The sequence below is a fragment of the Phallusia mammillata genome, chromosome 1 (genome assembly GCF_965637545.1).
Source record: "Phallusia mammillata chromosome 1, kaPhaMamm4.hap1.1, whole genome shotgun sequence".
Taxonomy (NCBI): domain Eukaryota; kingdom Metazoa; phylum Chordata; class Ascidiacea; order Phlebobranchia; family Ascidiidae; genus Phallusia; species Phallusia mammillata.
The window spans coordinates 24,978,182-24,992,966 of record NC_137252.1 but is presented as its reverse complement, the minus strand read 5'-3'; the positions used below and the strand labels follow the sequence as shown (position 1 = coordinate 24,992,966).

The 14,785-nt window shown below is 37.0% G+C and overlaps 1 protein-coding gene across 3 annotated transcripts; it reads left to right on the top strand.

Moving 5' to 3' along the window:
- Positions 1-1,417: 1,417 nt before the first annotated feature.
- Positions 1,418-14,555, top strand: LOC145217577 (uncharacterized). 3 transcript variants are annotated; one of them, XM_080084861.1, is made up of 7 exons: positions 1,418-2,356; positions 2,610-2,794; positions 4,286-4,387; positions 6,539-6,664; positions 6,776-6,981; positions 7,054-7,648; positions 7,993-14,555. In XM_080084861.1, exons 1-6 carry the CDS (start codon positions 2,266-2,268, stop codon positions 7,241-7,243), a joined length of 900 nt encoding a protein of 299 aa, XP_079940987.1. In that variant the 5' UTR covers positions 1,418-2,265; the 3' UTR covers positions 7,244-7,648; positions 7,993-14,555. The 3 variants fall into 3 exon arrangements, with proteins under 3 accessions (XP_079940987.1, XP_079940978.1, XP_079940994.1); XM_080084852.1 differs by having other exon boundaries at positions 4,286-4,391; positions 6,543-6,664; XM_080084868.1 differs by having other exon boundaries at positions 4,286-4,391; positions 6,543-6,664; positions 7,969-14,555.
- Positions 14,556-14,785: the final 230 nt, after the last annotated feature.

The window sequence follows — 14,785 nt, the reverse complement described above, 5'->3', positions numbered from 1 at the left end:
ACATATTGTTCTCGGTGGTTAAAAGCACCTAATGCCAGTAAACACATCTTTCGCAGAAACTGCTAATTAATTTTAAAATGTCCTCAACAAAGAAGTGTGGTTTGTCTCAGAAATTGAACAATGCTTGAACTTTTACAATATCCTATCCTAATTTGAGCAATAATCTTGATTCAAATCTACCACAATCAATTGGTAAAGTAGCCTAATAAACATATCACGATCTTTAAAACAGTCGTAAGTCATGAAAGCTTGCTACGAAAACGAAACAACAACAAAAAAGAGAGGTGTAGTTAAGGTGAAAATTTTAACATCACGATACTAATATCTTTAGTTTGTATCACGTGTGACAAATATTAAAAATTGACTCAATTTTGTGTCGTTTGAAGTTTGTAGAGCAGCGCTCTTCTGGCAAATGTAATTTTATTCCGACGTTTCCTATACAGGTCGTCGTCATCAGGGTAAATAACACTACTGGCGACTACTATAGTGTATATAGGACGTCGAAACGTCGGAATAAAATCACATTTGCCAGAAGAGCTCCACAAACTTGATATTATGCCTGGCAGCAATAGCTTTTATGTTTAGTGTCATATGTTATTCAGTTTTGTAATGCAACACTGACCTTTACCTTAGTTCCGCATGTTGGATGCAGTTTTGTAATAATAATTAACCAAACTGTTGACTTAACTAAGTGCGTTTTAGTTAAGAACGATCAAAGTCCAGGTCAATAGTTTGAAAACAACCAAGTTATATCAGCAAGTCGTAAATAAGTGAAGGTCGAGATCAGCGAAGTGCGCGTCAATTATGTCAGGAGTGGACAGATAAAGAGAACGTTTAGGTAATTGAATCTTTTTATTCCAGCTAGCTATGAGTCAAAATCAACGCAGTCAACGTGGGGCTGGTGCAAGGTCTAATTTAATTTAATTTGCATCCTAAGTTATCTGTTTCAAATAGATTGATTTTGCAAATTCACCTAACAATTAGCCTATGGCAAAATAACAAGTAACTTAAAGAAATGTGTGCTTCGTCAAAACCACGTGTCGTATTTTTTGTTTAACCATCCGACGCTGTCAGTAAGAGGTTTAAAACATGTAGCCAAGAAAGATGCCAAAAAGTCGGCATTAGCACAACATGCTACTGTTCTCAACCACACCATAAACTTTTCTGTCGCCCAGGTGTTAGCGAGAGAAACCGATTTTCACAAGCGAGGTTTCCTGGAGTCGTGGAACATACATTCCCACACCAACACGATGAACGTTAAAACGGACGTTCTAATGCCGATAACTTATCGGTCGCTTTTGCACCATTGAGCTAGGTGTTATCACTCGACCATTGATGCGCACTGCGTTTTTTACCACCGCCCCCTTTTTTGTATGTGTGTTTCGCCGCCCTTTTCAGTTTATAAATACTTGTGTTTGCAATTTATGTCATTACCCTGATGAAGGTGTTTCATATGGGACATCGAAACGTTGGCATATTAGAAATAAAAAAACTGCCGGAAGAGCTGAAATGTTGTTGATACATTATGCCTGGCAACAACAGTATATTCGTTTAAAACAATAGTTTGCGGAGGCTGCAATTTTTTTTTAAACCTAGTTACTTCTTAGGAATTCTATCATACCTGGAGTCAGACATGGGGTCGAATACACGCGTCTTGTATTCGAATACTTAACGAATACCTGCATTACTGTATTCGAATTTATTAATACTTTGGTAATTTTTGAGTGACAGCCATTCGAATGGTATTCGAATAAAACGAGTCAAGTATTTGTATTCATGAATTGTTGACCAAGCTACAACGACAAGTAATTCGAATAAACCAAGGCATGTATTCTTATTCATGAATTAATTCTACGCACTTTTTAAAGTTCGGCAATTCATTAATGCAAGTGAAGTATTCGTATTCACGATTTGTTTCGTAATGTTAAGGTGGCAGCAATTCGAATTCTATTCGAATAAAACGTGTCAAGTATTAGTATTTATGAATAGTTGACCGAAAAACAACAACGTGTAATTCGAAAAAAACCAAGCGTGTATTCGTATTCATGAAAAACTTTGTACTTTTTGAGATGTAGCAATTCGAATTGTATTCGAATTAACAGTTCTAGTTATTTGTATTCACGAATTGTTCAGTTGTTGTAAGAAGCAAACAATTCGAATAGCATTCGAATGTACCGATTCAGATATTTGTAGTTGCGGAAATAAAAGAAACAAAAGAGCCCCGAAAAAGTTAAAAGGTATTCGATCAAAAAGTAACATGGGTTTATGAATTGTAAATTTAGTGCCCCCTCTTGCCCCTACGTGGCGGCGCCCATGCAGGTGTCGTGCAGTTTTCAAGCGCCATGTGGACTTGAAGGTTAGTTGGCAGAAAAAAATAACATATTGTGTATATTTGTAATAATTCTAATTGTTGGAGCTCAATGGTATGGCTTGGGCGCCGATTGAGCAAAACAGCTACAAAGGATTATTTTTATAAGAAATCTCTGCACGGATAACCTCAGACTGAACAAGCATCTTCTAAAATACAAACACGTTATAGCTATCTTTCGAATGCTGTAATTAGCTACATCAATAATTTGAAACAGTACTGTCTTTTTTTATTTTACCAGGTGGTGATACTTTGCGCCAACCTGTTCATGAGGTCTCAACAGACGGAAACCTGTCCCTAGTTCTTTCTGTGCAGGTGGCAGATTTTACGGTCGATTGGTTATCGCTACAGCGGAGGACCTACAATGGAGAAATACCCAGTCGAACTTGGCGCGTAAAGCGACGTGACGTCATCAGACTTAATTTGGTAAAATTTCCTGTCAAGAAATTTAGGTCATCCTTAATCGACAGTCTCGTAGATAATGGAAGCCAGACCAAAACGTAGGCTAGATTTTACGTGACGCCTCTCATATCATTACATCTATTAACAGTTCAGCTTTGTTAAAAAACTGTCGCGTGTGCTACTGGAACTTCCTACACCCGCAAAAACAAACTGTTTTCAGGATATAAATGCTGAGCTTTGAAAACCACCGGGATGTTTCGTCATTCAGAATCGCAAAACGAATAAAATCCTTAAATTAGGGCTAATTAAAACCAGGGAGTTTTTGCGAAATTTATGCGTAGAAATTTAGTTAAATGCGCGCAAAAAAACCTAGTAAGCCGGTTGCTATGTAAACAGTACACGCCGATAACATATTAAGTGCTAATTTTCACTTCCCCAGCTAATACAAAGTTGCAGTGAAAAACTATGGCCAAGTAGTATTACTTTCTCTATTTAGTTGCCGAGAATAACAATAAGTATACTCTTATGTTAAAAGTAGATGATCTTACACAGCGCAGGACATGATGTATTGCTTTTTAACTGTCGTGGCTATGGTGCAATCCACCGAATGTGATGGGGAAACAATAGCAACGCACACACACCCTTTAATTAGAGCACATACACTCCACCAGTTCGCTTGTTTTGTGCTTTCTCTTGTAGCTAGATCTAATTGAAGGATACGTTACATCACATCGTATCCTGATACTTGGGAAGTGGCCCAACATTCCGATTTGGGAACTTCCCAAAAACTTAACGTGTAATTAAGATTGGTCATCCTTTTACATTAACTGACACTCTAACACAGGGGTTCTTAACCAGGGGTGCACGCATCTCTCCCCCCTCCCCCCAAGGGGTGAGAGAACTGTTTCTAGGAGGTGCGAGGATGCTTGTATACAAATTAAATTACAATAGTTTTGTTATTTAGGAAATTACAAAGGGGGTGCGAAAATTGGTAGGTGATATAAAAGGGGTGCAGCAAGAAAAAAGGTTAATAACCACTGGTCTAACAAAAGTCAATATTCATTTTAAACTGTTGCTTCAGCGCAGGCAATTTGACAAGTTTTAAAAATGATGGCCTAGTAAAGGTCGAACAAACATGAGTTGATTACACCATCATGTCGTCTTTTTCCATTTGAAAATCTCGGTTCACGCGACTTTCACATAGAGATCATTTTTCTAGTTAATCGCATATTTCGTTAAAAATCGATGCAGTTTATGTAATAAACCGGTATGAGATTAACTGGACAATTTTCTTAACAAACGATGGACGACAGTTTGGGATTTTTAATTGTGATGCAAGTAAACGGATTATGCGATTAACCAGATTGGTCTGTATTTGGCTGTGTTGTTGGCTGAGGCTTAATAAGGAAAGTGTTTTGGTAAGGCCATGCTGATAAGAACTTGCATTGATATGAGAATGCACCGACCAAAGCATTTTTTTATTAATTACTTTTTCACCAGTTGCTTAATTTATAGTTTAATGATCTTATGTTACCGGAGAAAACTGACCCCCTAAACAGTCTGAGGTTTCCGAACACAACCAACATGCACACACACGGACTCCACATTAGTCCAAAGGTGGGTATGCCTGAAAAAAATGTTCCATTCTAGCATGGGTATTAATTGTCAACTAGAAGAATGGCTTAGCACATATTCCGCTGGCATATACACCTTAACCCAGGGGTGTCCAACACGTGGCACGCGTGCCAAAAGAGGCACGCAGAGCATTTGAAAATGGCACACAAGCTTTTGCACATTTAGATAGTAAACACTAAATTTGTCACGCAATTAAATTCGTTTCTATTTCTTCTTCTTCTTGGCTTTTATTCTAACTTCAGTAAAGATTATCAGTAGTAAAGTTACACAACTCGCTCATGAAATTGTTCGTTTTTTGACAAAACTTCAGCTCCGTTGCAAATTATTTGTATTTTGCGTCGCATAAACAAAATAAAGTGTTTCTGGAGTATCATAAATAAGTTAACTCGCACTTGACGACATTTTTTCTAACCATTTAATAGGGTTCTACAAACTGGCCAAGTTAACGGATTGAGCCCGTACCGTTCAGACTTTAATACATGGTTAAAAAAAAGTACCAAACGTTGGTACGCAAGTATATTTAAAAACCAAAATTGGCACGGCGGTGTGTTCGAGTTGGACACCCCTGCTTTCAACTATTTTAAAATATTATTATATTTACTACACTTATTTTAAATTGGGTCACATATCATCCACTGTCTTTTTAACTTTTGGTCCCCACATACACAAAGTTGTAAATAATGCATTTTAAGAGAAAAAAGTTTAGTGTCATAAGGTCAAACACAGTGATAGAGCTACAGGATTGAACACAACAATCGACACCTGTAAATGGCACACTCTCTAAGGCAGTAGTTCTTAACCATCCTGGTGAAGTTTCCCACTTAAGTCAATCAACAAGTTCGATTTTCCACCTCTATGTTATATTTATATTGATGTGTTGTGCCCTTAATTAACAACAATGTATTCTTCAGTTAAAATAGTTTTGTGAAGCACTTTTGTCGGGACCTGCAAAAGCTTAAAGGCTTACTGCAATCTTAATAGGATTAAAAAGTGCTTTTGTGAGAGAGTAAAATAGTGCAGAATAATGAAGTCTTCTCTGCTTGCAATAGTCACTTATTGCATCACAATTAACATAAGAAAGGCATTTATTTGCACACAGTGACAAGGGCATTGATACTGTTAAGCTTGTCTGTGGTGTAACAAACGGTCTTCGGATTTTTATGTGTCTTGTGAAACTTGGTGAAATTAATCTTAAATGTTTTTGAGGGAATACTTTCGCAGTAAATTAACTTTAAACGGTTAACTCAAGGCCTGATCTGATCCGCAGGCCGGAGTTTGGTGAGCCCTGACTTGCACAATTTCCCTCTGCATGCCCTAAATTTAGTGGGAAATTTCCCACCGGTTAAGAACCACTGCTCTGAGGTGTCCAAGTTCTATGCAATTCAAACATGGTTAAAAAAATGACCTGATTTTGGGGGGTAGTTGGGTAAATGTTGGGGCCAGAGGGTGAAACACAACAATTGACATCTATAAATAATAAATTGTACATCCTATACAAATTTCATTTAATTTTGACACTGTTTAAAAAACGCATCCATTTTATGGGGTAAGTGGGGTAACTGATAGAATTTAACACACCAAAGGATAAAATATAAAACCACAATGACCCAATCAACAGTCATGCAACATGTCATCCAAATTAGCCAATGTTTAAAATTCTAAGCACTGGAGGTGTTATTAGCAACATGTGTTAACACTTCTGATCTCACACGGCTATTAACACCACTCTGACTGACATGTGCAAAAACATCAACCAAGTAATGCACAAACAAGTGCCGTATCTTCTATTGGGGTCTAGCGGTAAAAATACTTGGGTTATTTGATCAAACTGTATCTACCATCTGTGAAAGTTTCATCCAAAGATTACATGCCAAAAGTTAATGGACAAACTTCTTCCAAAAAAAAACAAACTAAAAACAAGATGCGTCCCCTCACAGGGAAGGAAACCCACCAATATTTTCTTCAAATTTAGCCACAGTCCAGCCTTCCATTTGCCATTTTGGAGGTTATCTTAAGTGAGTAACATTCCCAATACAAATCTGATAGTACATATTAGTAAACTAGGACTATTTGTTTTGTTCATGACTATAACAAATATTTCAGGTTTCATAAAAAAATGAATATTTACCATAGGAAGAGGATGTGGTGGTTGAAGCACGTCCTGGTGGCGATTTGTCTTATGAATACAACATTGAGGAAAATCATCCCAGTGGCACATTCTGGTTTCACCCTCATGTTCATGGATCAACTCTGTTTCAGGTTTGACACAATTTAAAACATCACATGAGCATTAAAACTTATATTTTTCCAGCATAGAACAAACAAAAAAATTAGAGAAAATAGTATTTCCTAGCCACAAACTCCTTTTAGCTTCACAGTGGGATGGCAGGGATGATAATTGTTGAGGATGAGGAAACTGACCCAGGGTTGTCACAGCAACTAAAATCTGTTTCTTGTCCATTTAATTGCGAACATGATATACAGCTTATTTTTCAACCCACTTTACTGTACTCAAATGTGAAGAATGCATACAAATTTGCATCAATGCAAGATGACATTGAAGATGGCATTGACAAGTAAGCATACATTTTAAAGCTTTTTAATTACTCTTCTTCATAAAATACATACCAACCAACCTCTTTATTTAGCCTTGCCAACTACATAGTGGCATCAACTGGAAAAACTTTCAAGGATTGGATTAGCAACGACGCAAATGGAATCAGCTACTTTACAACTAATGGACAACTTAAACCAACATTGAACATAATGACTGGCCAGCTGAAACGATTTAGGCTGAGCAAATTTTTTGAAAAAATTTCAAACTCCCAAAAAACATAAAATACCTTCATTTTTAAACATTTTGATAGTTATTGGCCAAAGTTCAGAAAGCAGACTTGGAACTGAAAATTTATTTACCCTTGCCCACTACAGACAATAAATTCTAATTTGATCATTTAAAAATAAGACCAAAAAGATTGTGCAGTTAAACTACATGTGTTTGTGTAATCAGTCAGGTTTTGAGCTTACCATTTACATTTTAGATTACTGGATGCTGGCAGAGGTCCATCATTGGAGATTGAAGTTGTTGATACCAATGGTGTATCTGCCTGTGACATCCGTGAAATTGCAATAGATGGGGTATATTTAGATGAAGCTCGCTTAATGAAAGAAGGCAAAAGTATGTTAGCTCCATCAACTCGAGTTGATTGGCAGATCACCTGTTCATCACCAGGAACATACCTTGTAAGCATTGAATGCTTTTTGCAAAATAAAGCCATATGTACCTTTTCTGTTGAAAACTGTTATCATAGAAGATTTTATGCTGGACAAACCTAGATTTATCAACAACAAAAATGTTTCTTTCAAAAATATATTAAAATGCCATAAATGTTGCCAACAACCAGTTTTTTTTAATACTGTGCTACTGTTTGTCATCATTCAAAAAAGAATGGTTGTTTCACAATATATGGGATAAAATGATATTGAAATATAGTACCAATAATCTAATGCAACAGCTGGCTCAACTTTAATTGCATCTTTTTATTGTTTTTTTTTATGACAAGTAACACATAAAAACACAATTGCAGCTTCGTTCAAACCCAAGCAGTGACATGTCACTTGGTAGTCTCAGTAGATGACATGTCACTTGGTAGATATACAGGCACACTACTTACCATCAAAGTGATTGGGGAGAGTGTAGCTCCAGATCCATTTGAAACCATCCTACCAAAAAGACCAGATTATGTAGGTAATTTCATGTCTGCATCTCAAGAAGAAGTGAATGGCCGATTTGTGGTGGAATTAAGCCCAATAACAGCCCTTAATAGGAAAAAATTTCCAGCTGACATAACATACAGGTAAAAGGTTGTTGTTTTTTTGTTTGCTGTAACGGAAAAAAAGCATTTAAACAATGAACATATCCAGTGATGCACCCATTTTTTCAACTGCATTGTTAATATGGGAGAATAAAATCATCTGTGTAAGTTTGATTTTACCCATTATGCGTTTCGATTTCATGTCATGCTGGAACCAATCATGTCATTTAAATACAAAATTGAAGTTGGCAAACTGCACGCTGGTGAAAGTTTGTTGGCTATTATTTTTCGGACGACAGAAATTATCTCCCTTTAACTGCCTGCAATTACACTTGAATGACATTGTAACTAGGGATGTACCGAATCGGCGAAATTTCGATTCGGCCGAAACCGAATATTCGGCGGTTTTGCCGAATAAATTCGGCCGAATCAACCTAATCATTTATGACGTCACGCAAAGTCGTACGCTATGCGTATGACATGAAAACATAAGTTTATCTACTTGACACTTAGTGCAGAATGGTTGTGTTTCGTCTGCATTTTAGTTCTGTGGGGTTTAACATTGCCTCAAGCATGATTGCCAACCCAACAATGAATTACTGATTTTTTTGTCTGCAGTGGGAAAAGCGTCAATATGTTAAAGAATATAATGACTGACGCGATTTTTGTTGGCACTAAGAAGAAAGGACACGTTTAACGCTTTAAATGGGTGCTCGTAAAAGATTCGGTTGCGGCCGAATCGCAACAAATTATTCGGCCGAAACCGAATCTTTGCAAAAATGGCCGATTCGGCCGAATAAATTCGGCAAACCGAATATTCGGTACATCTCTAATCGCAACCATTGACAAAAAATAATATTTTTAACAGATTAATTTGTCTCTGTTTAAACCAGGGGTCACCAAACTTTTTTCACAGCAGGCCGGGTGAAATTTAAAAAAAATCAGCCAAGGGCCACATACATTACAAGGCCCTCCAAACGTGTCTGCAAAGCGCTTTTGTGGAACCAAGAACAGCACAGTCTAATTCAGAGTCAGTGGTGCTACCGTCAAACAATAAAAATTGTGTTAAAAACTATGAAATCTTCTCCATTAGCAAACCTTGTTCATTTCATCACAATTAACAATAGAAAGGCGTAAATTCGCGCACAATAACAAAGATATTGATACTTTTTGTATTATTTGTGATGTAACAAACAGTATTTGGACCATTTTATGCATTTTGAGAAACGCTAAAATAGTGTTTCTTTAACTTATCTTTCAACGGTTATCTCAAGCATCAGTTTTTTTCCCGAGAACAAAATTAGATATGTGTGATCAAAACATAATTTAGGCCTTTGTGACAATATATGTCAATTACAATAAAAATTGGTAATAAAAGCATAAATGTCTGTAAAACTCGACTTGACAGTGGAGGAATCTCAATTATAGGCAGGAGTTTTACCATACCCATACCAATGTGGTATAAATAAACAGTCATCACAAAAAGCATGGAAAAAACATCCAAATACAGATTTATATTAATCTACTTAATTTGTAACTTGAGATCAGTGCTCTATTGTCAACCGTTTTTGAAATGGTACATTCTTTTAATGTTTACTCACAAATCGTACACCCCCAATAATTAACTTTTTAATGCAAAAATAACCATGACTAACAAGAGAAATACAAAATATTGACGCCATTAATAAAATTTTGTAGTCCACAAGCTAAGTACACTTCAGGTACAGTTGTACTTGTACCATGTACTGTACACTATACTTTCAAACGCAAACTTGGCTGTTGTGATACTTGCTCATAGGTGTGTTGCATATTATGGTGCTACATAGGCGTCGATTCCCCGGGTGACAGGGGTGGCGTGCCTCCCCACTAAAAATCTCTGGGGTGGTACTGGTAGCCATTAGAAAATAGCCATGCTGCCACGCCAGAAATTGTTTGGTCGCATTTATATTCGTGCATTACAGATATGCGTTTCTTTCATTTACATGCGCTCTTTCAAATGGTCGGTATATTTCGAGTACGTACAAAGCAAGCTACACGAAATCCTTTGTTTTTAAACAACGCATAGGGAAAAACCATTTTGCGCCACTCGCTACAGTGATTTTCGTCAAGTTTGCTCCAGAGCAAAGTCTAAACAAAACTTTTGACGTAATAATGCCAATTTTGACGTTTTCATTTATTCTGGATGTTAATTGGCAGTTGGGGATTATATTGTTCATTTTTTAATGCGCGGAAAATATAATTGCAGCGGCCACCCATGTGCGCGAATTCCGTGTCGAAACTGCAATGCCGATTCGATACTTTTGCAAACTTGAACACGTAAAATAAATTTGATTCCTGTGTAGGTATTACAAGCTACGTTTGCGTTTGGTGTGTTATGTCAGTGCTCTTCAACTGGTGTGCACGGTGCACCCTAGGGTGCACCAATATATGCATGGGGTGCACCAGTACGGAAAGGTATACAAGGGTGCATCACAAACTTTTAAAGAACCATTAATATTGGACACAATATTTTGACTTTATTAGAAAAAGATGTAGGTTTCAACTGATGTATAACGCAGGTAAACTTTTTCAGTATTATTTTCTCGTGTCAAGTTTGATAGTGTGTGTGTTACATTCGGGAAATCGAGTGTTGGCTTTTTTGCTGATGTTTCATAGAAAATTTTCGAACATATGCTAGGCATGTTGGTAGCAAATCAATCGAACTCTTACTGACAGTGTGTAAAACTTCGGCAGCTCCTCTCGGTTTAATTGACATGACGATATGCATAATGATTTTTCGTATCGCTTTTTATCTCACCTTTTAAGTAAACAGTGTGCATGAGTTGCATCACAACAGTGTGCATCACAACAACTTTAAGGGTTCACCAAACCATAAAAGGTTGAAGAGCACTGTGTTATGTTACCTTTTGAAACACACTACTTCTTACGAAATAATAACGCTACCCAGCACGAGGTACACTTTTCCTTCCACTAACCAGTAATACGCTGCTGTGATTACATCACTGACGTATTGTGACATTATAACTCCACAACTAGATGGACGATTTGTGAAGTAACTTTCATAGGTGTTACATCCAAGTTAAGCGAGTAATGTACCTATTAGTTTCCTGCCAATAACCGCAAAAAACATCTACAAATCCTAAAGTGTAACGTAGAGTGTTTTGATCACTTAAATCAGGGGTGTCCAACTCAAGTACACCGCCGTGCCAATTTTCTAAAATAATAATAATTGTAAATTTTTTGGTGAAATAAATTCCTTGGGCCAACATTAAACAATACAATGTGCTTATATATAGGCTATAGCCGCTTTTAGACGTTGTTATGTAGGTTTGCATTAACGATTCCTAAGCCGTGTTTAATGTCCGCTTGCAAAGTCTTGCAACGGCCTAAACTTGATCAAAGGTTAACTAAGTTTAGGCGTCAACAATATATTGTCTGCTATATTTGAAACTTGAATTGCTTTTACTATTGTTTCCCGCCATAACAAATTACTTAAAAACTAAATCGTATATTTAAAAATGCTGATTCGGCCAATCGTCCTTTCGGTACGTGCACAAGTTCTTAGACGCACAGCAAACGTCCCAACCACACAAAGATATTGTATCAAGGAACTATTATACAAACTAATCTGACAGAAACTACAAACTAAACTCATAAAAGGTATTGGTATCAGTCGCATAAGTAACGTACGGATACAAATACTGCACACGCACTCGCGCCCCTGGCATTTTTTAAAACTCGCTTACGACAAGGGGGGTTAAGGTTTGTCGAAAAACGAACAATTCAATTAGTGGGTTGTATAACTTTAACTACTTTAATATTTACTAAATTTGGAATAAAGGCCAAGAAGAATCAATAGAAACAAACTTAATAGCGTGACAAGTCCTAATGTTTATCATCTAAATGTGCAAAAGCTTGTGTGCCATTTTTAAATGCTCTGCGTGTCACTTTTGGCACGCGTGCCACGTGTTGGACACTCCTGACTTAAATAAACGACTTTACCGAATTTCGCCAGACCACAAAGGAAAATTTATGCTAAAAAATTATAGTACACCCCATCAAAGTGGCACACCCTAAAAAAATTATAGTAGGCTACACCCTGGGGTCAGGGCTGCCACTCCTTGGGGTTTTTCGCAAGATCTTGGGATTTCAGTGCTAAGCTTGGGATCTTGGGAAAAACTTTTTAAACTTTTGGATTTCAGGAAATTATCCGTTTAATACGTTTAAGATACAATTAATACTATTGTTGCAAACAAAAATGTATCTTTTGCAAAAATCATCTTTTTATGTAACGATTTGCGTAACAGTGCTTCATCAATTTTGTGTTCTAAGCCGTGTAAGTTGATTGAAATTCCTTGTCAAAACTAGTGAAGCAGGCCAGTACTATCAGGCTTTCCGATGTATCATGTACCAGTAAAAAAATTGAATTTTTGGTATTTTTCTGGTATTTCTTAGCGTCCTTTTAAATGTACGTGATGGCTGGGACCTGGGGTAACTATAATAAAGATTATGTTGCCTGCGGGAATTAGTTATCTTGGGATTTTCAGACAAACCTTGGGATATCTTAAAATTCTCAGTGGCAGCCCTGCCTGGGGTGTACGATGCACCCGGTTGAAAAGCACTGCTTTAGTAATTTGTTTACACGGTAAAGCTTATAACGCAGGAACCAAAAGTAGCCAGTTTGCTAATTTCTGGCGCAGTTTTTAAAATTTTCAGTGAAACTGGGGTAAGGTTGGGGGCAAAGTTTAACATACAGAACTGTGAGTTCTCACGTTAGTGGCTCCACCTTTTTTCCGCCCTTTTTTAACATTATGCCACTGGTGCACGCCCTAACCACAAGTTTCTGTGGAATTCATATTTTGTAAAAAAAGACGTAGCCTACAACCAGTTTCAACGGTTTTGATACAATTGTTTGCTTGGTTCATTTTTATGTAATCACTTATATTTTTCTTCTTTTACTCTAACCCTAAAAGTTTCCAAGTAGAGAGAAATAGTAGCCTATAATGAAAATAATAATACCGAAATATATAAGTGATTGTTTACTTGTCAGTCAAGCGTCAAATCTGGATGAGTGATAACTCGCAAAACTGAATGAGTTTGATAGTTCTGCATGGATTAGGCCAATTCCCCATCCAAGAATTTTGAAAAATGTCTGTTTTAAACATATAGCACAAAGACTCAATAAGGCGTTGTTTATACCATTATTTTAAAACATGTTAAACAGCATTTGGGATTTATATAGGTGTATGGCAGGGGTCGGCAACCTTTTAGGCGACGCGTGCAAATTTACTTGTTATTTCCATGTGTTAATGACCTCGTGTGCCAATGTTTTTTCTGAATAATAGTGGTTCGTGCCAGCAGATATCAATAATAAAGAGAAAGCAGAGTGTTTTGTGCATGTAAGGCTGAATTTTAAGACAACGACACGATAAAAGCTATAAACAAGCAGTGTAACAGGTTAAATCAAGGTTGTCCAACACGTGGTACGCGTGCCAAAAGTAGCACGCAGAGCATTTGAAAATGGCACACAAGCTTTTGCACCATAAGATGGTAAACATTAGGATTTTAACGCAATTAAATTTGTTTCTATCGATTCTTCTTGGCCTCTATTCTAACTTCAATAAAGATTATCAGTAGTAAAGTTACACAACCCACTAATTAAATTATTCGTTTTTTGACAAAACGTTAGCCCTGATGCAAACTATTTGTATCTTGTGGCGCATAAACAGAATTACAGGTTTCTGGATAGAAGAAACAAGTTTACTCGCATTTGACGACATAATTTTTTTCTAACCATTCAGTTGGGTTCATATTTGCCAATAAAGGCCAAACGTTAGCACGCAAGTATATTTAAAAACCAAAATTGGCACGGCGGGGTGTTCGAGTTGGACACCCTTGGGTTAAATTGTTACTTCAAAATAAACACGCAAATCGGTTGGCGTACCGTGACAAACCACCTCGCGTGCCAACCCTGGCCGCGTGCCAGGGGTTGCCGTCCCCTGGTGTATGGCTTTCTCCTCAGCTTGTGTTAATTAAGCCCTGTTCAGCTGAACGAGAATAAGATTACAATATTCATCAGACCAAAGTTCGTCTGCTTACGTATGAAAAACAAAGAGGTATCTTGGTGGTGAAAAGCAATTTTAGTATCACTTGTTATTCATTCGTTTGTCTGCAAACTTTTTCTCAGTGTAACGTAGTTGATTGTACCTTTTCTCGTTACTTTTCTGTGTATATAAACGCGCTTGTTTCCGCTTGTATTTTACATTATATTCACTGATGATGACAATGTTTTTTGTCGAAACGTCTGATTAATAAAATGAATACGTTTTATTTCACTTCGCTGGCAATTTGTTTTTTAGTAAAGTTATTCATTTTGTAATGCAAAACTGTCCTTGAACCTAGTCCCAGATGTTTAACGCGGTTTTGTGTTAATAATTGAATAAACTGTTTGATGGCGTAACTAATGTGTGTTTTAGATAAGAACGAACAAAGCTCAGGTCAAAGTCAATGGCTCAGAAACAATAAACTTTTCACAAGGACGTGAATAAGTAAAGGTCGCGATCAG